The sequence below is a fragment of the Carcharhinus amblyrhynchos genome, chromosome 9, assembly GCF_965287045.1.
Source record: "Carcharhinus amblyrhynchos chromosome 9, sCarAmb.v2.hapA, whole genome shotgun sequence".
In the NCBI taxonomy this organism is placed as follows: domain Eukaryota; kingdom Metazoa; phylum Chordata; class Chondrichthyes; order Carcharhiniformes; family Carcharhinidae; genus Carcharhinus; species Carcharhinus amblyrhynchos.
This window is the reverse complement of record NC_137332.1, coordinates 76,976,461-77,000,285: the sequence shown is the minus strand read 5'-3', so window position 1 is coordinate 77,000,285 and position 23,825 is coordinate 76,976,461. Positions and strand designations below refer to the sequence as shown.

General features: G+C 41.9%; 1 protein-coding gene across 1 annotated transcript in view; it reads right to left on the bottom strand.

Annotated features, from left to right (window-relative positions):
* Positions 1–23,825, bottom strand: part of astn1 (astrotactin 1) — a 2,322,431-nt gene that overhangs the window by 1,381,506 nt on the left and 917,100 nt on the right. The window contains exon 5 of the mRNA XM_080195939.1: positions 21,466–21,573. Within this exon, the coding sequence (XP_080052065.1) occupies positions 21,466–21,573 (108 nt within the window). The remainder of the gene's footprint in view (positions 1–21,465; positions 21,574–23,825) is intronic.

The following is a 23,825-nucleotide window of genomic DNA, read 5'->3' as shown; positions in this document are numbered from 1 at the left end:
CACATTCTAAACTTACTTCTCATTTGATTGGACTGACAAGCAGGGGAATTTGTATAAAGAGTTGTACAAATTCAGAACTTAATTAAGAATTTGAAAAAAAAAATTCACCCTGTGACATTTGGCTGGACGATAGACATTTTTACCTTCATACCATTTACAGCTTGTGATCTGCTAACCAGCTACATCTGATATTTTCCACTATTTGAAATTATAATCTCTTCTTCATTCACTTACATCACTGCAGATCTTAGATTAGTGTTGTAAATGTGTTTTGCTTCGGCCTTTAGTATCTCTGCAAATATTAAGTGTTTGCTATAGAATCTGGAGATAGGTGCTTTCTTATCCCAAAGATAATTCTGTCTTCAGTGAAGCTATCTACAAGATAACTAAGCACACAAGACTTATTTTCTCTCACAAATTTATTACATATTGATCAATGAGTTATCCCTGGTTTAAAAACCTGCAGAAAATACAGCGTCTGTACATCATATCCTTCTGTCGTGTGAAATATTCATTCATCAGGAACACTAATAATTTTTGGTTGTATACATACTTTTCCTCACTGTTTATCAATTAACTCTCCATCACATCCAACAATATAAGGGCCAACACTTGCATTTTTCTCTCAAGGTGAGTGGCTATACTTGAAATGTTTTTTCCATTGTATGCGTGCTTATGCAATGGAGACTTCCAGCAACAAATTAGCTTTAGATGTCACATTCTATCTCAGTTCTGACATCACGTAAAAGTTTGTAGGCTATGTATAAAAATAACTTTCAGCACGCTGGCTGTAAAATTTTGCAAAGTGTCAACTTTTATTTTCCTTGAAGCGTTCTGTTTATTAATCAGGGGACAGGGTCAGGTACAAGAAGAATTGTAATGTATTTCCACCTATGCTGATGTTATTTGCGATGTAGCAACTTCCATGCTAGCTCAACCAAGACAAAGGGCCCAATTTGACTCATCCATTTATACGTAGGCTGTGATTTTTTGCCCCTGCCCCTGCCTCCCCACCCCACGGTGGCCTGTAATTGGCTGATGGGTTCCCTGATGGCTCAGGAGAAGGCACTCCCATCAATTCCAAGAGGCCCACTGCCATTTTACACCAAAATGAGTATTGATTGGCAGTAGGTAGGACTGCCATCCTCACTTGGAAGGAAGTCCCGCCTTGGTGAGCTACCAGCCAATCAGACTTGCCTCCAGCTAGCTCTCCAACCCCATCCAGGCACAGCACTGGGGGGGCCAGAAGAGGCACTGAAGTGACGTGCTTGGGACTAAGTGTCAGAACATGGAGGCCAGGTGAGTGGTTGGTGTCTTGGGTGGGGACCAACTCGGGGGGGTCATGAGGGGGTTTTTGGGAGTAGGCAGATGTGGTGAAGGGAGGTTGAGATGTGTCTGATCCCTGAGGGGAGGGCATACACCCCCTCCCCCATACAAAAGGAGACTTCCGATGGGCATGCCACCTGATCCTCCCCATCCTGGATTAACTGGTGCCTACTAGCCAAAAAATTGAAGCTGGGTGGGAAAAGCAGCCATTAAATGTCAATTTTAGAGAACTTAATTTGGACACGTGTGGTCTTCCCATCTAAGGCTGTGCCTGCCTCATTGTAAAGTCGTACCTGGGTCAAGGCAGGTGGAAACTCAGAAGGAAACTCCCATTCACATAATTTTACGTTCCCATCTTCTGTCTCTAAACTCATCGGGGGTGGGGGGTGGGGAGACGGAGCATAAAATTCTAGTCTGGGATGTTTGTTGACTTGCAGCGGTCTTTGTTATTAAACACTCGCTTCTATCATTCGGGGCGGACTGAACTATCCAACAAGAATCCAGTGTTGGATATTCATATCCATGGAGACTGGCTGCCTAGGTGTAGGAAATGCCCAATATATTCCATATTCTCTCCATTAAACGTATGATTGGAGGTGGAGTGCTTGACTGACCAGATGCGAGTTGATATGTTTTTTTTGACAGTAGCCTTTTTCCAAGTTTTGCGTCTGCAGAATTAAAGAGGGTGGCTTTCAGATTACACTGGGCAACGACACTGCAATCAACTGCAAGCTGTAGATCATGTATATCTATGGAGGTCACTCTTGCTTTGGCTCAGAGGTGATCAAGGTTAAAGAGTTTTCTAACTAGATATTCAGTGCTGACACCAGACAGCAGTTAATTTTGATGAGGTGAAGAGCCAGATAGATTATAAATAGTACAGGGTACATCATACAGCCTTGCTTGACCCCAATCCATATTCTGAAGGCATCTGTTTCACACTCCCCCATTCAAGACTACATCAGTCACATCATTATAAAGTGATTGCAGGGTTGTGATTAAATTTCTCGAGCATCCAAATCTTAGAAATGCAATCCACTCAGCCTCTCAATTTACTGGGTCAAATACAAAGAACAAAGAAAAGTATAACAAAGGAACAGGTCCTTCGGCCTTCCAAGCCTGTGCCAATCAGTGTCCTAACTAAACCTTACTCAGTCCGTATCCCTCTATTCCTTCCCTATTCACGTACCCATCCGGATACCTCTTAAATTTTGCTAATGTGCCTGCTTCCACCACCTCGTCTGGCAGTGCGTTCCAGGCACACACCACTCTGCAAAAAAACTCCCCCCAGACATCTCACCTTGAACCTGTGCTCCTTCGTAATTGACACTTCCACACTGGGAAAAAGCCTCTAACAATCCACCCTGCCTATGCCTCTTGTAATTTGTAGACCTTCATCAGGTCTCCCCTCAGCCTCTGTCTTTCCAGTGAAAACAATCCTAGTTTCTTTCAATCTTTTCTCATTGCCAATGCCCTCGAGACCAGGCAACATTCTGGTGAACCTTCGTCGCACTCTCTCCAGAGCTTCCCAGGCCTTTAGGTGCACTGGTCAAGTCGATGCTGTTCTCAGCAACAAAGACCAGAAACTTTAAATTTTCCAACTTGGAATACTTATGAATAATCTCAAGAATGACTGTCTAAAATGAGGACTTGTAATCATATTACATGAGCTATCAAAACTTCAACCAGCCATTTCTGCCCTCAATGAGGCCTTCCTTCCGGGGAGAGGGAGCTGAAGGAACAAGTACGTGGTTTCAGCTACTACGAGAAAGAAAATGGTGATGGCATCCCTTGTTATTGGATATTGGATGCACTGCCAGAACTCCCCACTGTTATAAACGAGACTGTGTGAACATTGAATGAATGGAAGCTTTGGATGGACTTGAGGATGCAACTACTTTATTTATTAGGGTCACAAGTAGACTTATATTAACACAGCAATTAAGTTATTATGAAAATTCCCTAGTCACCACACTCCGGCACATGTTTGGGTGCGCTGAGGGAGGATTTAGCATGACTAATTTTATCTTTCTACGAATTTATATAACTTTATTTTTGCATTTACAATACCAAACGTATTTTAAGGGTGGGTGTGAAAGTCTGGCAATAATCTTGTTGGGAAATTCAATTAACTTGTTTAAAGTATTTTAATTCTGAAGTTGTTTTCAGTTGATTTCAAAACAAGGAATTCAACTCCAATACAATTCTATGCTGTTGATGATTGTGAAGCAGACAGTTATGTTGTGATGGAAACTTTTGCAATTGTCCTTTAATTACATTTTAAACAACTAACCTCTTGAACCCATCAACAGGCCAAGCACCTTGTGTCAATAAATGATGTTTCAACAACTTTATTACTAAATGAAAACATTTAACTGCCTGTGCAGTTTAAGTCCTTTAAATGCCACCAATAAAAGTAACATGTTCCTAAAATGGGTGAGATAAAATACAGCACATTTTTTTAAATGTCAAGTAAACTAAGCACTAATTGTTTTATTCGGGTCAATCACAAATAACTGCGAAAATACTGCTGTTATAGTCTCCATTTGTAGCATTACAACTGAGCAATATTGCCCTGGAACATTATGCAAACACAACTTGCCTCTACCTGTAACATTACAATTGCAAGGCAGGTATTTGTCAAGTTGGTGACACTATCCAACCTGTTTGTAACTCCCTGAAGTGGAGAAATACCAGATTTCCAACTCTGAGTCATTTGATTCAGAACATATCATCATCTCATCCAGAATTCCCAATCCCCAAATAGATAAAAGGCATATCACAGAATCTCTACTGCGCAGAAGACCATTGGCCCCATCGAGTCTGCACCAACAACAAACCCACCATAACACTGTAACCCTTGTTTTTACTCTGCTAGTCCCCCTGATACTAAGGAGAAATGTAGCATGGCCGATCTGTCGAATCTGCACATTTTTGGACTGTGGAAGGAAAGCCATGCAGACATGGGGAGAACGTGTAAGCTCCACACAGACAGTCAACCAAGGTTGGAATCGAACCCAGGTCCTTGGTGCTGTGAGGCAGCAGTGCTAACCACTGTGCCGCCATATGAAAGCTCACAGAGCAAAAAGTTAGTATGTTCCTTGTTTTTGAGCAGAGATGCTTTGACCCTTGATCAGCCTGTGCCCTATCACGTTGAGACAGACAACATGCAAGCTTTGGGTTGTTTCCTCATTTGAAGGCTACACCTAAACATGGTCTGTGCTGCTGGTGGACTGAACACTCAATAGTTGGCCCTGCAGTGTGATCACAAGTGTTCTGGCTGCCCTCCAGCTATTTAAAGCAACCTTTTCCTCTTAAAAGGGAGCTGTACTTATTAAAAAGAGAGCTGTTCCTGACTGCCTGTTTTGCAAGTGGATCCATGTACCGTCAGCTAAGAGAGAGGGGTCCCATATTCTTAGGGTGGATATTGGAAACCTTATTGAAGATGGCTGACAGTTTGCACAGAGGGAAGTTGTTGCAGGAAGGGCGAGGGAGCAAATGACAGAAGTGTTGCCACTGAAAGTTCAATAATCTCATGCGGAAGAGATTGAACCTTCACATGACACTGGATATCCACCATACTACCAACCTCTCATTATTTATTTTAAAGTTTATTTATTAGTCACAAGTGGGCTTACATTAACATTTCAATTAAGTTACTGTGAAAATCCCCAAGTCACACACTCCAGTGTCTGTTCTGGAGTACACTGAGGGAGAATTTAGCATGGCCAATGCACCTAACCAGCACATCTTTCTGACTGTGGCAGGAAACCCATGCAGTCATGGGTAGAACGCGTAGACACTGCACAGACAGTGAAAGTGACCCAAGCCAGGAATCCTTGGTGCTCCGAGGCAGCAGTGCTGACCACTGTGCCACCATGCTGCCCCCTTAATGCACCACACCACCATCCCTCGTCCATCACCAATCCCGAGCAGCCAGTTTCAAGCCTAACATTCAGGTGCTCCATCTCACCATCACATACCCTCCCGTTGATGCCAGCCTCACAACCAACTCTTGCTGCTTCCATTTACGACCAGTTATTCAATGGCAGCAAAGGTATCGGCCAAGCACATTGCGACAACTCACTGAAATTTTCTCACTCTCTTTGAGGACAAGATGACCGGTAACCGTAGGGAACAGAGCATAGTGGAACCAGACCTCTTGCTTTTCACCCCACTCATTTTCCCTCATCACGATATCTCCACTTCTGATTTTCAGAAATTTGAGAACAGCCACCTGGCCAGCCATAGCAGCCCCATGAGGAAGAATGGGAGCTACAACAGACATATGAAGAAGTTCTGTCACTTGATCTGACACTCAGCCACCAGTTCAGATAATGACACATATATTGGAGGGTATAGCATAGAGTCAGGGTGGGGTCTGGTGACTAACCAGGCATAAGTGAATCAAAGCCAGGTCAGGGTGAAAGGACAGTTTGTGAGACAGCTCACAGGAGGACAAGATTGCCAATTACTACTACAGGGGGCATAGGTTCGGACATTGATGTGGCGATCTACAGAAGAACACTGATGAGCAGGCACCCACAGTGCATGGTACGTTGGCAGGCTTGGTCCTTATTGCTGTCAAGAAGCATAGAGGAGATTGACTTCAACATGGGATGGGAGATGAAGCAAATTTTGGAACACACCCTTTCCAGCATGAGAATAGCGATCTTCTCAGCTTCCAATGCAGCCAAGGTGGAAGTTACCCAATGTTCTACTGTTGCAATGTAAGCTTTGACAGAGGTCAGGAAAATCCATGCCATGAAACAACCAAATTTGGAAACTTGCTTCAGTCGGGTTCCTTTGAGCAACGAAGGCAGTGAACCCATTGCTTAAGAATGATGATGGTCTACTCCAACACATTCCTGGTGGCAGAATGTTGTTGAGGGTTAGTTTTCCTTCTGTGGTTAGGTGGCAAAGAAAAGTCATGAGCCACATATACAGGGATTAATCCAAGCAAACAGCCTTTGATTCGTCATGGTGGTCTGAAGGTGGCGGGATTGACAAACTGCCTCAGAATGGCGGCATCATGGCAGCCTCCAGGATTGTGACCATTCACCAACATAATGTTTTAGGCATGGTCAGATCCATATTGTACATTCATAGAATGGAACACTTTGTAGATCCTGTTTTTCCTTTGGAGTCCTCAGAGTCATACACGTGCAGTCCATAGCTCTTTGTACCACTGGAAACTTTGCCTCTCCATCAAGACCACAAGATTACTCAACCTACTTCTCTCTAATTAGAGAGATGATGATTAGCTTGACTCACATTGTTTACAAAATTTCCCTTATCCCTTGGATGCAGTGATAAGCAATGTACTAGGAAACGTTGGCATTGCCACCTTCTCCTATCATCAAGGATGTGACCGCATAGGAATTAATGATAGTAATTTTCATCATCCAGCAGTGCCACCCTCACCCTGAGGTGGCAGAGCTCTGTGACCACTTGCTTAGTAAATCACTAAAATCTCAGAAATTGCTCCTAGCTGACATGGAGATAGGAGACCAGAATGGATAGAACCAGCTGTAGAGACCCCTCCTCTTCCTCTCTCTGCACCTTACCTTCATTCCCCTGTTCTATTGAAAGTCCACAAGGCCTGCACCTATCGCCCTCATTACTGCGGCAGCCTTTTGTGGATGTGACACCAAACTCCTCTTACCTTGTAGCTAGGATGCAGCAACACTCCTTTCCAAATCTAGCAAGATGCTAGAACTCCCCACAATAGCACACCATTGTCATTCTCTGGCTTTACCAGAGAACCAAGTCAAAGTCCCAGATCCTGCTGTCTCTGAGTTGTCAGAGACTGAACATGCTTCCACAGAATGCTCTACAGGACCCTACAGCAGTCCCAACATACTGACTGTGGAAATTGTCCAGGAGGTTTGAACTTCTGAGCTTCTGAACTTCTGTTCCCTGGGACCACCCAAAAATGTTTCTGGCTCTGAGTTAGAGTTGAAGATGGTTCTGACTTACCTGGTTATTTACCCCATGAAGTATTAGACAGGAAGCTCTTAATCTGACTCCAAGGTAACGATGTAACTGACCACTTCCTTCCAACCCCTCCCTCAGTCCTCCAACTCTGCCCCCGCTATATGTCCCCAACTCCCACTTGATCTGACTTTACCTCGTGATTAAAACTAGCTGCCACTGTTGGCCACCTTACATCCTGACCCAATTAACTCAACCATCTTCCCCACTTACACAGCCACACATTACACTCTAACACACCAAGAGTCTTTGGAACACTTTAACCCTTGGCAGAATGTGCCGTAAGAAGGGTCGGGGGGGGGGGGGCAGATTTCCCCTTGCTGATGGCTCTGAGGTTTTCTGTGCTGAGTGAAATTTGAAGGATCCTTTTTCAAAAGGTTGGCCAGTAGGAGCAGGGGAAAGTAATGGGTAGTTTTCTTTTGTCTGAACAGGGTTAGAAATAGAGGTTCCAACCAAGACGTGGGCCAAGAGCACCTCACCCGCAAGTTGGATGGCTATCCTTTTAAATAGAAATGGTGTCGTGGTTCCCCAAGACGACAACTTATTTAACCCGATTGAAACAGAGAGTCTGAGTTGTAATCCTCCAAGCAATGGACTTTATTTCCAGTACAACAGAAATAAAGCCGGGATGTCCGGAACACTCCAACGAGCCATCGGCTTACAGTCTTTTTAAGCACATTTCAGCTCCATACCTCAAGATCCTTATCTCGCTTTTACGACCCACTGACCCTTTATCTGTCTTGCTTGAGATTGATCACCCCCTGTTTCCTCTCTTTTCTTCTTGAAACCATGGTGGTTATATCCCTTGCTTTTATCTTTACAACTCTGCTTGTACACTAATAGTGGTTTAGCTGACTTAGGCCGAATGTGAAGAAAAACATGCTGTTATTTCCTTTTTATTACGGTCAATCTCAAGCTGGACAGCTGGGTTGTGTCCATTGTCCCCTAAGGGACTATTGGTTGCATTTGCTAGTAAGTAACTGCTATATTGCTTCTCTGGGCCTCCTGCTTTGATCACATTTGCTACACTTGATTATATTAGGTTACAAATCAGCTATACTTGATTACCCATCCCAATTCTACTTCAAGGAAGACATTCTAATACTATCCTTGCTTCCATATTTCATATTCAGTTTAGGCACAATTATTCAGTACAAATTCTCTAAGTACTAACATGCTTACATATTGAGTACAAATTTCCTTACAATGGCTGGGCAGGGTGGAGGGGGGGAGCTGTGGATTCTGAATGCATATTCATTCTGTGCATGATGAGTAGAGTATATTTACTGTGTGGTACACATTGGCTGAATATGCATTAAATCAGCCTGAGGGGCCCTGACAACCAGCATCACCTGCACATCCCACCCAAATTAGCACTTTTCTCAGCATGGAGTGTTGTATGGGCCACACAGAAAATGATAATAAATGTCACATCCTCCATCTCGAGGGCTTTGGACTTTTGTAGTGTCGATTCCACAGTGCGATGGAGCCATGTGTTGCAGCCAAAGACTGTACTTTAACAGGATATCACTGTTTCTATATATGTTTCTGTGTTCCTGACAAGATGAGGCATTGCAGCCCATCTTCGGCTTGATCTAACGCTTCGTCTTAGCCAAAAAGCTGAGATGGCTTTGAAAAATTGCATCAGGCAACCTCATTGGCTAACCTGATCCTTTACCCGAGCTTAGGCAAAATACCATTGTATGCATCAACATACCCAAACTGCAATGGGCTTGCCCCGTCATCTGCTTGATTATGGTTTCACCCCTGCCAGTGGCTCAGACAGCCTTCCTCTGGCAGACCTGAAGTTATATTGTATCATTTTTGCAAGTTTTCAAGCCTGTTGGTTACATCAATTGATGATTCCCTCAATGTGCTCTTGACTTATTGACCCTGTCGACCTCTGCACAGATCACTCTACTCAGATCATCAATAACCTGTCTTTGTCCCCCATGCTGACGCTATAGTTAAGAAAGTCCACTAACGTCTCTACTTTCTCAGAAGACGAAAAAAATTTTGCACGACTGCTGTGATTCTCACCAACTTTTACAAACACACCACAGAAAACATTCTTTTTGGTTGTATCACAGCTGGGTAAAGCCTCTGCTCTGTCCAAGAAAGGATTGTGAATGTAGTCCAGTCCATCATGTAAACTAACCTCTCATCCATTGACTCTGTCTATACTTCCCGCTGCCTTGGAAAAGCAGTCAGCATAATTAAGGACCCCATGCACCCCAGACATATTCTCTTTCATCATCTTCTGTCGGGAAAAAGATCCAAAAATCTGAGGTCACGCACCAGCCGACTGAAAAATAGCTTCTTCCCTGCTGCTATCAGACTTTTGAATGGACCCAACTTGCATTAAGTTGATCTTTCTCTACATCCTAGCTATGACTGTAACACTACATTCTGCACTGTCTCCTTATTAACGTATGTTATGCTTTGTCTGTATAGTGCACTCGAAACAATATTTTTCACAGCGTGTGACTATAATAAATCAAATCAAATCTTGGGAAACCTGTGCGTCAGCATTTAAAATCTGAATCCTGAATGACTGAAATATTTAAATCAATGACTCAAACGCTCTAAAGGGCTCTCCCCATTGCCTGCAAATACCCACGTCAGTGAAACTGTGATGTGGTGGGATCAGACGTACCAGCATTTTTTCAGGCTTTTAACTTTCTGTCCACACTCAAATCTGTCTCCACCTTGGCAGTGAAACCTCTGTCCTATCAGTGTGGCAGCAGGATTTGTTTCAGTACGTGCCGCCGTCTTTTGTTCTATTGATTTTATTCCCTTTGACCTTCTGCACCACTGTTCTGCCTGCTAAGCATTAAATACATAACCACGCACATAACCAAAAATATCTAGGACAGTATTACAGACTATAAATTTATGGAAAGAGAAAATCATTCTGAATAAATCACAGACTATTACCTAATTGATAGGTGGACTGATATTTCCCCTGAAGAACAATGTTCAGAAGTGACTTCAGGCTGTAACTTAGTTGCTAGTGTTATATAGATTATGTGAAGAATAGTGGATACAGGGAATGTGTTGCAGGTTGGAGCTAATTAATACAGTTTATTTTTAAAATAATAAGGCAGGTGAAGGGAAATGGGGGCAGTGTGGTTGCGGGAGAATGCTTCAGAGCTCTGCTCAAAGTGACTAACTTCATACCTTCTGGAACACCCCACACCGTGGCTCATACACACAGTAGGCACATTGGCCATGCTAAATTCTCCTGCAGTGTAACTGAACAGGTGCCGGAGTGTGGCAGCAAGTGGGGTTTCCACAGCAACTTCATTGCAGTGCAGTGTTGATGTAAGCCAATTTGTGACCATAATATATAAAAAAAACACCCAATGCTGGGAATTAGAGTGAACATTTATCTGAATGTAATTTTTATTTTACCAAGCTCAGAGGTCATTAAAAATGCTCAGTTTGGAGACATATTGGCCCAGATCTTCTGATCTCTGGGTAGTCAGGGATGCAGCCTGGAAAATGCGCTATGGGATCCATCAGAAGGCTCAATGCAGGGACACTATTGGAATATGTTATGATTAATATACCATGCCCCCGGATTTTCAACTTATTTTTAATGATTTCACGTGGTTCGTCAAATTTTCTTGAAACCCCCAGCCTTGATAAATGTCCTTCACATTGTATGCAGGGCATTCAAGTGCTAATTGAACTAATCATAATCCCTTCCAAGGCCGGGTATGATTCTACATCACGGAAGGTATTTTTGGATATCTCCCAAAAACTAATTCATAAAGACTGTAGCCGACAGTCATTTGAAGTTAATTCTTCAATGGACTGCCCACGCTATAGTAGATAACAGTTTACAACATGGTTGGTCAGCTAAGATTTTATACAATATCTCATCAATTACTGCGGAATTTCTTTCAAAAATCCCATTGCAAAAGGCACTTACCGCTGCTATGTTCATTGCTATGATGTTCATATTTTCAAACATATTTTTAAATTCATGATTGGCAAATTCCCCTCCCACCATTATCAGTTATAAATTTAGCTAGTCCAGTTCCTATTTATTTTTTCCATTATCTTGTCCACAATTACCTTTTTGTATTTACTGTATATTAGTTTTTGCAGACTGAAACTAATTGCCATGTCTTGGAAGTGTAAGAAAAAATATTTCTGTCTTATCCCACAATTTCAAGTCCATTGTTATAATTTAATTAGTTTCTTGCTAATTGGAGGCTCACTACAGATCATGATGGTGTCCTATATTTTTTACATGTATCATGCTTCCCACTGATGTCTTCTGTAAGTTTAATGTCTTAATCATCCATTATCCCTGCATCCTTTAGTAGAAATTTTAAACAATGACAAGGTGGATGGGCAAATTAGCTGCCAATGTAGTGTTAAAACAATGTGCCTTTTTTCCTTTAAATTCCTACCCCTTGATGTCATCAACACTTCTTTAGCATTGTGATTAGAAATATTAGGTCTTATTAAGGGGACACAATAGTATTACAATTGTGTAAACTCTAAATCTACGGATGTCCCCAAAATAATTGCCTTGTCTTGTTTCATATCTAATTTCATTTGAGCCATTTTCATATTATTCAATAGTCAGGTACTTTATATATTTGTACTGATAAAATGATTTATCCCAGTTATTTTACACAGAATCATCACTTTCTTTAGTGACGTTAGTGTGTTATTGTCCCCAAACCAAAAGTAAGTGGAACTTTCATATCACTTAACTTTGATCTTTCACATTAAAAAACCCCAGATAACAGTTTAACCAACCCACTCCACGTATTGTGGACACACACCCACTGTCTAACACAGCACAATTGAATGACTCCATGACTAGAACACCCATTACTGGAGTAAAACTTTTGGTGACCAATACAATTCCTTCAGACTGATCGTCTTCCTCTTCCAAACTTTCCATGCCATGTGTTATTTTAAAAATCTTATTATTCCAATCTGTACATAATATTTTTGAGTCACATCAGAAAAACCCACTGACCATTCCTCGGTTATTCCTGGGATTCATTCTCCTGCTGTAGTTCCCCAATTCCTGTCATCTGTTAAGAGCTATTAAAAGGGCCTCATGCCTTTGGTTTGTGGTCAATAATGACCCCTCCATTCATTGCGCTGTTGTTGGAGGTTCCATTTGTGCCATGAAAGTGGCTGCAGATTAATGTTTTCCCAGAAAATGTTTTGTAGCTTCAGACATCTGTTCCAAAAACAATCATTTCACGTCTATTCATGTTCAGTACATTAGCAAAGTTCAACAACTTGAAAGGAAGCAGTAAATTAGGGACCTCATACCAAGGCTCCACAATGTTATATAACTTGTTAAAATTCTATAATATATTTTTCCATGGAATAACCAGCCATCCTTCCAAATTCATCAGTTTGACCATGCCTCACAGGCATTTGGCCGATCATTTCTCCTATAAATGGTGTTGTAAATTTTAAGAGTTTATCCAAACATTGCTCAGTGAGTCATTGGCTAGAAATTTTGTTTTTTGCCACCAGCCAAAAGTTTCCACTCAAAGGGCAATATTCTCCTGTCCCACCTGCTATGGGAATTATAGCAGGTGGGACACAGGCCAAGCAAAGGTACATTGACCTCAGCGAGATTTTCTAACCTTCGGGCAAGCCCGGCTGCAAAATCTCACCCTAGGTATTGGCCTTGTTTGCCCAATGGTTGAACCAGCACTGGTAAATCATGAGGTGAAGATGTCAGTGTTGGACTGGGCTGGGCACAGTAGGAAGTCTCACAATACCAGGTTAAAGTCCAACAACTTTATTTGGAATCACAAGCTTTCCGAGCATTGCTCCTTCACCACTCACCTGATGAAGGAGTAGCATTCTGAAAGCCTGTAATTCCAAATAAAGCTGTTGGACTTTAACCTGGTGCTATGACGCTTCTTACTGATAAACCACACACCAAACCTAGCTTCAGATTTGAGGAGCAGTCAAGATCAAACTTCGCCGAAATAGACCATTTCAATGAGATAAAATTGGAACTAACTTTGATACAGTCAACAAATAAAGCACAATGGGAAATATCAAAATAGGAGATGAATAGGGTATCGACAAGCCCCAATAGCAGTGCAGCAAATGTTGAAGTTCCTTGATTAAGAGAAATAAACTTCTTTAATAGACGTTATAATAGAAATAAAAGCTTTGAATACACTGCTGAATGTTTTTTTAATGAAACTGAATTTAGTTTTCTTTTTATAGTCAGGACCTGTAAGCAACCTTACCACACTTCAGTAAATCTGCAATATTCATTGGCATTAATTTTTCAAGGTAGCTCCAATATTGCATGAAGATGGAAACCTTCAGTTAATAACAAAGTGGAATAATCCTATCACTTAATCCACTACCTATTTATTGCCGTATTCAAAGACTCTTGAGAAGGATGAGTATAGGCAATGGTGATCAATCAAGCTATTTCTAGGTGTCGTGTTTCCAAAATGCACATTGCAGTAGTTCATATATGATCTAATTCATGCCAACAATCACTCTTAGATTCTGTTTGATCCCATGTCTTTGCTGATAGAAGTAGATTACTCAAGTCTAAATGCTTCATCTTCACTTTATCAAAGTGCCTGATTTACTCCTGCATGTCAAAATGTGTTTGTTCCTTCGTATTCATCTCCTTCATTGGTCCAGCCACTTTGAATGTTATCAGTCTCCTTCACATCTGTCACAGAGTCACATCATTTAGTTATCAATAGTGGCAACAGTAACATTCAAAGTGGCTGCACCGAATGAAGGAGATGAATACGAAAGAACATCCACATTTTTGACATGCGGAGGAAAATCAAGCATGTTAATAAAGTGAAAATGAAGCACTTACACTCAAGTAATATACCTCCATCAGCAAATTGTCTGACATTATAAGAAGCATCATTTTCCATATGGTTATATCAAATGATTGCTGAAAATTCAGATATTATATATTTACTGATTCCCAAATTAACCAATTTACTAATCTTCTAAAAGAGGTCCAACGTATTTGTAAGGCACAGTGGCCCAGATCTTTTGATCAGCAGTTGAAACCCTAATTCCAACCCTGAACAGGCTAAAAGATGAACACCATGCCCTGAATTTTCTGAGCGATCTTCCGATGGAGAAGGTTGGGTAAGGGTATATCCCTGTCAAATGGCGGATTTCTGACATTGGGGTTTTGCGAATGGACATCTTCCTTTCCAACCTTCAGACTCAAAAGACCAGCTTCCTAAAAATATTTGAGCAGTCAGTTTTACTGACTGTTGCTTTAAGTAGGAACTGCTGCTTCTGGCCTTTGGGCAGCTTTGCAGTTTCCCAGCACGCTTTTAAGAAGATTGGAACAGTCGCGTCTTCCCCGCTTTCAGCGACTGTCAGTTTTTTTTAAAAGAACTGTCAGCTATCAGTTAAACTGACAGTTGCTGAGAGTGAGCACTATGTGCAGAACAATGAGTACAGGAATGACAGAGCTGCTCCTGCAATCAGTTAGATTCTGCCTCTCCCACACTGAATGCTTACCAATCACAGGTTCCCTCTCTTCCAGTTTTGTTGCTCCTCCAGAGACAGAGGGCGGAATTTTACCTACGCGTCTGCCCGAGACCGACGGAAAATGCCCGTCCCTTGCCTCGCCCACCCCCGGATTCAGGGTGGGTGCACTGGCAAAATTCCAGCCAAAATCTATAATTGGAGGAGCAGCATGGGTGGGAGGGATGGAACCTGTCATTGGAGATTGATGACCAGTTATTCAAGCCAGAACTACTGTTAACATGCAGGAGATTTTTGGCTGCACCATCATTCATCACTTTGACCAGTTGCTTGACCACCAGTTCAAACCGTTTGACATCCTTCGTAATTCAAAAGGCAAGAAACTGACTCGGAAAAACAAGGGGAGGCAAGAGGTAGGTCAAAGTCCAAAGTATGGTGGTGGTAGATGTCTACTAAGCTGGCTTGAGGTGGGAGTCTGTATCAGATGGTTGTTGCTCTAGATGCACTCTGTTTATGAGAGCTCAGCTATAGTCAGTGGTTGTCAAGGAAACACCCTGGGGACTCTTCTCTTGGTTTAAGACTATCCCAAGAGTAGTCTTTTGAGCGTAGGGCTAAAATGGCCGAATGATATTTAAATTTGTAAGTCAAGGATGATACACCCTCATTCCCAAAGTGTTGCATCAAACTGAAACTTGAATGTGGTGATTCTAGTCTACAGCATAGTTCTACCGAGTCATTCAAGATCAATTCGCTCAGCAGAGGTAAGCAATTGAATTTGGGTTTTTCCTGACTTGTGAGACTATTATATCGGTTGCTGGACCTTTGGGATTTCTAACAAAGAAGTAGAACCATAGAAACCCTTCAGCGTAGAAAAGGACGAGTTGGCCCATCGAGTCTGCACTGACCACAATCCCACCCAGACCCTACCACACCGCCTCCTCCCCCCCTCCCCGCCAACTTTTTTCCCCAACATATTTACCCGCTAATCTCAGGACACGAAGGAACAACTTCAGCATGGCCAATTAACCTAACCCACACATCTTTGGACTGTGGGAGGAAACCCATCGCTACCTTTAAGTGAATAAACCTGTGGTGCTGGTGGGTGCGGAGATAATGAAAAATAAGAAGAAAGTGATCAAAATGCAGACATTTATTTGGTCTGTTACTCGTTATATAAATTGCTTCTTATTCCTGTCTGATTTCTATTTCATTCTAGTTGAAGTTTGAGATGAATCTGATCTTAGTTTATTGTTGCAAATTGAGAATTGCATTTAGAATCCAAACTTGAGAGAGATTACTAAGGAATTAAGGAAGAATGGATCCTGAAATCCTCATGTTAACTGATTTGAATGAGTGGGACTGATTCACCTTGTCTTTAAATAGAGACTTTCAGATGGGAACCTTAGGTGGTGACAAATTTTCCTGTTATTGAAGCTTCCCTGCCCATGATGTACATAGGCCAGCAAACTAATTTTCTATTGTTTGTATGGACTTCATCCTGTATTGCTTGTACTAACTGAATGAAAAGCCGACAAGCTGAGGATACTGTGGTGATGTTGAACCATTGGCATTGATCCACAGGTAAAAGAAGGCAAATAAAAGTCAATAGGTAATGTTTCTACTCAATTGAAGTCCAATAATTTTGCCCAGTTTAAGTGGCCTAGAAGCATTTGCTTTTCACTAGAGGTATTATAATTTCAAATGTGTTACAGTGATTATGCTGTTTTGTGCTATACTGGGCCAAAACTTGTGTGGAATGGATTAGCGCTCCACTCCTTTTCATTTAACTTAGTCTGGAACTAAGCACATTTCTTTCCCAAAATTCTGATCCAGGTGTGAGAAATGTACAGCCCCGCTAGCTCCTGAGTCCTTCCAATGCAATGTCAAGGGATTGGAAGCCATGCCTCCTTTTCACATCAATAGCTGCCATATACCAGAAAGCTTAACGGTCTCAATCACTTTGAGAAGGTAAGGGTAAGTAAGCCGAATGAACAAAGGGGTAGGGAAGTTGTTGGCATGGGGACTATGTCACAGTCAAGAGGTTGAAGTATTAGGGGGCATCAAATAGTCAGGTGGTTGGGGTTGGGTGGTCAGAAGAGAGTGTTCCAAAGGTCAGGGGGAAAAGAGCCAGATGGTTGGGGGGAAGGCTTTGGGCAGCTGGGGGAAAGGGATTGGGTGATCAGGAATAGAAATTGGGTAGTCAGAGGGAAGGTTGGTCAGGTGTTTAAGGGGTCGAGAGGTTGAGTTGGGGGGGGCGGTGGGTTGAGTGGTCAAGGTGGGAGGTTAGTCAAGGGTTGGGGAAGATAGTTGGGGGTGGGGGAATAGTTGAAGGAGTGGCCAAGGCTGGGGGGAGTTGTTGAGAGGGTGAGTAGTAGTTGGAGTGGTAGTCGGAAGAGATTGGGTGATTGGGCTGTAGTCAGTGGGGATGATCGGGGCGGGGGGCGGGGGGGGGTGCGGGTGGCGTACAGGGTGCTCGGAGGATAGAGTGGGGTTGTGATGAGGGGGGTGTCTGGGGTCAGTAGTCTAGTTACCCAAAAGATAGAAGTTGGCTTAATTCTCCTAATTTTCCTATGTGATTAGGCTCTCAAGAGAGTCAGAACCATCCAAAGTCGCTGATTCAAATCAATTGTTTTAGATGGCTCCCAGTGCAGAGTTAAAGCCTTTTTTTAAAGTTTGAACTTGCCAGACAATTTCCATGCAGTCCTGCATGGGGAGGGGGAGATTCCGCAGCAAACACCTCTGGGTTTTAACCCCCGAGATTACAGATATTTGGGCCAAAGTGTACTTGACTCCACATCACAATGTTCTGACCTTTCTGTCTTCTGCCACTCTCACCTTGTAAATTACGTAAGGAAAGAAGCTTTGGGAGTTGGACTGAAAAGTCTAGATCTGCTAACACATATTCACATTCCTAAATTGGATAGTTTTTTTTTTGATGGACAACAGTGGTGTAGCGCCCAATTTTGAGGTTTTGGAGCTCTAACAAAATGTTTTTGCCATATCATTTCTATATTTGCTGTTTTTTTTTTCTTCCTTACTAATAATTTTAAGTCCCCAAAACTATGCTTTTCAGGTGAATATATTGGTGCCCCCACAGCCACCAATCTCTTTCTTATATATCCCACTAATGATCCCCCCATCCCCAATCCTTCTCCCGCCAAACTCCCATCCATCCAACCTCCTCTTACCTCAGTCCTATTCCACACCCAACACCCTTCTCCATCCTCCTAACACTCCATCTCCCCACTCCCCAGTTCCCCGACTTCCTCTGCAGCAGTGTAGCAGTGAGTGAAACTGACCTAGTGAGCAGCTTTAAAAGAAATCACAACTCTCAGTCTGAACGTTCAGATTTTTTAAAGCCAGGCTGGCAGGTCCAAACCTCTGGTGGCTCACTGTGGATGGCAAGAGCTGCTTTTAACACATCGAGTCTGGATTCTCCTCTCCCACCCCGCCCAACCCGAAGGGATGACTCCTGCTTTTAGGTCCTACGTTCTTATATTGACATACATATAGCTTTCCATGTATTTATACTGCATTATTTACCAGAATTTCTGATTATATTGCTCATGCCGTTTACGCAACAGTTATACCAATGTGCACATCTACATTATTAGTCTAAAACTGCAAGCCAGTAAATAGTTTCAAGAAATGTAATTTAATCTAGCCCACTCAACCTAAATGATTATTGATTGTGTAAATTGCACACAAAATCATCTTGTAACTGTTGCAAGGACAAATAATATTAAATCAAGTGAGCCATTACGCATTATAATGTGCATTTCTTCTCATACATATCTGGTGAAAAGTGTGCCACAGTGAAAATGTGCAATCGTTATCATAATGTTCTTTTTTTCATGTAAAATAGATCTGTAATTATAAATGCAGATTTTCTATTCATACTAAAACACAATATTCATTTTCAATTATGTTTGGGGGGGTTGAAGGGAGAATGGGTGGACAAAGCTGAATATTTGCCCAGAGCGCCTGATAATCCTATTTTATGGCAAATCAGTAAAACTAAATTAACAAATTCAGGGCAGTAAAAAGGCAGCCACTTAAAGAGATACTGCATCAAACAAAAATAAATTCCAAAGGAAGCTTAACTCCTTAAACAAAAGGTGATTAAAGGAGTGTCACTAAAACACCCCAGTTCCTGCAATGTCCATGTGGCACAGAAAGGCTTGATACAGCCAGCTGATTCCATGTGCTCCCTCTGCAAGGATACACCGCTGTGAATTTACTCATGGAAGAGGGGCAGTCAGGCCAGACAACCTCCTTGATTCCCCGTTGCCTGGACCTGTTGATGACAAGTTTAGCCATGAGCAGGTTAAGGGCAAAAGCAAAATCTGGAATATGATAAAAAAAACAGGAATTGCCAGAAAATCTCAGCATGTCTGACAGATCTGTGGAGAGAGAATAGAGCCAACATTTCGAAGAGCTCTGATGAAGGGTCATCCTGATTCGAAACGTTGGCTTTATTCTCTCTCGACCGATCTGTCAAAACTGCTTAAATTTTCCTGTTTTTTTTTGTTTTTGTTGTAGCAGGGTAAGGGTGCCTGATATCGTAAACTGATTCTGTTTATTGTGTAATCATGTGTTTAAGTTTAAGTGTATCTATTAGTGTCACAAGTAGGCTTACATTAACATGGCAATGAAGTTATTGTGAAAGTCCCCAAATCGCCACACTCTGGCGCCTGTTTGAGTAGACCAAAGGAGAATTTAGCACGGCCATTGCAGCTGACCAGCACATCTTTTGGATGGTAGGAGGGAATCGGAGCACTCGGAGGAAACCCACCCAGATTCGGGGAGAATATGTAGACTCTGCACAGACAGTGACCCAAGGCTGGAATCAAACCCAGATCCTAGATACTATGAGGCAGCAGTGCCAACTGCTGTGCCACCATACCATCTATTGTACTGATGTGAAAGGGATTAATTGGGGCCTCACCTTTGTTTTTATATATCTATATAGGAGCAGGCTTAAAGCAGTGTTCTTGGCTGGAGGTATACAGCATGCAACATGTGTATCTATAAATAAAAGATTATAAGAATATAAAGCTAGGGCTCCAGTGTTCGATTCTTCACTGCCTTGTTATCTGCGTTACAACATGGCCTATGCATTAGTTCTGATAATATCAGAAAAGAATCCTTCTCTGTGTCATTTCCAGGTCTCCAAGGTTTCCATGGAGGGAGGTGGCTCGCCATTGGCTGCCACAGGATCTTCTGGTCCCGCCAAAATGAATGGCCATTTGAGTTGCTCACCAGTTGTGCCACCAGGGAATCCCCACAGGGTGACGCCTCTGGTGAGACTGGAAGACCCTGTCAACAGGAAGGGCTAGAAAATCCTGGCCTTAGTCTTGACAATGAAAGTCATGTTGATGAAATCCAAACATAACATCATTTAGTAATAGGCGTGCTACATATTTGTCATTACAAGTAATATATAGAGCTTCTACTGTTCTGTAGTTTCCACTACATGGATGCTCAGAGAGGACCCCGAGGTCTAGTTATGATCCTACTGGCATTTAATGTTTATGCCATGTCTCATTAGTATGTGGTACTTTCCTGGTGTTTGGCTGTGCTATCTCATCAATGTCTGAAGAAAGTCATATTCAACTCAAAACATTAAGGGTGTTTCTCTCTCCACAGGTGCCCCAGGACCTGCTGCATATTTCAAGCACTTTCTGTTTTTATTTCAGATCTCCAGGATCTTTGATATTTTGCTTTTAAATTCTCCCTATGTTTTGCTCTGTTTCCTCCAGTATATAATACTTCTCTGGTGAGTCAGAACTCAGAAAAATATCAAAGTGAAAATGGCCTCAATCTGTTTTGGCTCTAATAGCAAGACATACTTTCCACAAATGTACAATGGCGATTGTTTCTTGTGGCTAACCATAACCTGATGACATTTCACGTGTTTAAGAACATAAGAACATAAGAAATAGGAGCAGGAGTAGGCCATCTAGCCCTTCGAGCCTGCCCCGCCATTCAATAAGATCATGGCTGATCTGTCGTGGCTCAGTTCCACATTCCCGCCCTCTCCCCATAACCCTTAATCCCCTCTCTTATCAAAAACCCATCAACCCGCGTCTTAAAAATATTTAGCGAGGCAGCCTCCACCACTTCAACGGGCAGAGAATTCCAGAGATTCACCACCCTTTGAGTGAAGAAGTTCCTCCTCAACTCCGTTCTAAACCGCCTCCCCTTTATCTTGAGGCTGTGCCCCCTAGTCCTATTATCCTTTCTGAGCGGGAAGAGTCTCTCCACCTCTATCCTATCCATCCCATTCATCATCTTATACGTCTCAATGAGATCTCCCCTCATTCTTCTAAACTCTAACGAGTACAAGCCTAGTTTATTCAGCCTCTCCTCTCCTCAGACGTTTATCTATATTGAATTCTCATCCTGCTTCATTTCGGTATTTACTCAGATTTGATCCTACTGGGATTTAAGATTTTCCTTGTATCCTTGATTAGAAGTGATACTATGTAAATTTGACATTCGTGAGCTACTTGAAGGTGAATGGAAATATAGTCAATTCAAAAGAATCTGTCTCCAGGAAGAAGTTCACATCACTTTGCAGAGAATGGAGTTGAAACTTCGCTGCCAAAGCGCTAAGCAAATGCCACAAAAATAAAACGCAGTTTGCAATCGTACCTCTGCTACGACGTCTGCTGCGGGAAGGATCGGTGTAAAACGTCAGCTGAGGTTCATTGTCCGCTTCCGTCCCAGAATCACCTTCAGGGTTCAAAAAGGCAGATCCAGCTGCAAAGAAGAAAAAGAGGTTAAGAAACCCGTTGACATGGGACTCAGGTTAGTAAGGAAAATGCAACACTTGTTCAGTGGAACCTACTGAAACATGGTCACTTTTGGTAACTTAGGATGGTTACCAAAGCCTTTCCTACAAAAGTGAATGTAGGGTGAAAGAATAGGGATGGGTCTGCTGGACATTGACACATACACAGTTTTGGGGAAAAAGGCTAGATAGGCCAAATATATAGCTTTCATTCCATGTGTCCTGATTAGTTTTAAGGTATTTCCCCCAAGTTGCTCATAATCAATATATTTGTAGGGGAATACATGTATTTTCTGAGCTTTGGGGTGAGTCTATTAAAATAACCCATGGCAAAACCTTTTGTACTTACAAGGAAAAGTTAGTTTATTTAACACTCTGGAGGTTGCTTAGGAAACTGTGACACACACACACATTCACACAAACGCACACATACACAGACACAAAGATTAGCTGCAGATGAAGATAAAACAATGCTTTAAAAAATTGAATCAAGCTCAGTCTCTATGTCAGTGCGCAGTTGCTTTGAAGTTGAAATGTAGCATCGTCTGAAGCGAAGACTTGGAATTGTAGAACTATGTCAGCAACTGCAATGCTTTCCCTAGTTGACTTTTTGGAGGCTGCATTCACAGAATTTATAGATGGAACAGGATAAGGGGAGAGAATGGTTCCACGTCTCACTTTAGCAGTGCTGTAGGGATGGCCCCTGGTAGTCTGGTAAATTACAGCAATCTAAAAGCCGAGCTTCTTGAATTCTTCTCTCTCTCAACGTAAGCAGTCTCTCTCTGCTACTCTGAAGATGTCCCTGAAAACGGTTCTGTTACATCTTTAGCAGGGAGTATGGCCACCTGGACAAACTGCCAAGTCATCTTTCACGTAAGGCATTTGGGTAATTTAAATTAAAACTCTGAAATCTTTTCCCACCTGTGGCTTTATCTTTTCTTCTGGCCAAAGTGGAATTTAAATTCTTACAATGAGACATCGCAAAACTCCATTAGCTCCTGGACAAGGTCACATAACTAAATTAAGGATTGCCTTTTGATCTCACAAAAGACAACCATAGTCTGATCTACAAGTCAATTTGGTAGCTTAGAGTCATTTTAATGTTCAGTTTTCTTTAAGTCAGTTCAAGATTTTTAGATGTAACCTTAAAATACTGTCTTTTTAATTGCAATATCATGACTGTCCTTTATAACACATGCTTTTTGATATGGTCTTCTCTAACACAAGCTTTGCTAATGATGCACCTTAATTAAAAACTTTAACAATCACTCATTGGCTGGTTTGGTGAATAGCTGAGCAAACAGACCAACAAAGCTTTAGGTTCAGCACCAATAAAGAAGTGGTCTTGGACCTTCATGTTTGAAAAAGGCAAATAGCCTGAAACTACATTGACTTCCAGGCAAGCTGCAACTCATTTTAAAATTCTTCTCTTTGTTTTCAAATTCCTCTATTGCCTTACCCCTCTTTATCTCCATAATCTCATCTAACCCCGTAGAGCTCTACCATATCTGTTTTCCTTTAATCCCAGATTTTAATTATTCCAATCACTGTTGGTCGTGCCCTCAGTTACCTTGCCCTAAACTCTGGAATACCCTCCATCTCAGCCACTCTACTTTCTTCTTTTGGGACACTCATTAAAACTTCCCTCCGGCTGAACTTCTGGCCATTTCCCCCTCAATTGTCTGATGTAGCTTGGTGTCAATCCTTAATTTATAATACTCCTGTAAAGCAAATTGGGACATCTCATTTCATTAGAGGTGTTATGTAAGTACATGAGATTGCTATTCAATCAGTATGAATGGACCCATATTTCAAGGCAACATGTGTGAAGAAACAGACAAGTGTTGGAATGAACTTGGTGTAATGACCAGTGCCGTTTAGTACATTGCCAACAATCAATATCAAGGCTCACACAAATAATGGCCACTTACAAAACGTCATTGAGTGATGGTTGGTCTGTATCCAAGATGCTTTGTCTGTTGATCAGGAGAAAGAAATTAGAGTATGAGAGGAAAATAGCTCGAAACGTAAAAACAGATAGCAAGAATTTCTACAGATTTTTAAAAAAGAAAAAAAGGTAAGGAAATGTTGTCCCTCTAGGAAGTGAGGTTGGAGAGTTAATAATTGATAATAAAGAAATGACAGATGAAATGAACAAGTATTTTGCTTCAGTCTTCACTATGAGGGAATTCAAAAAACATACCAGCAACAGCTATAAATC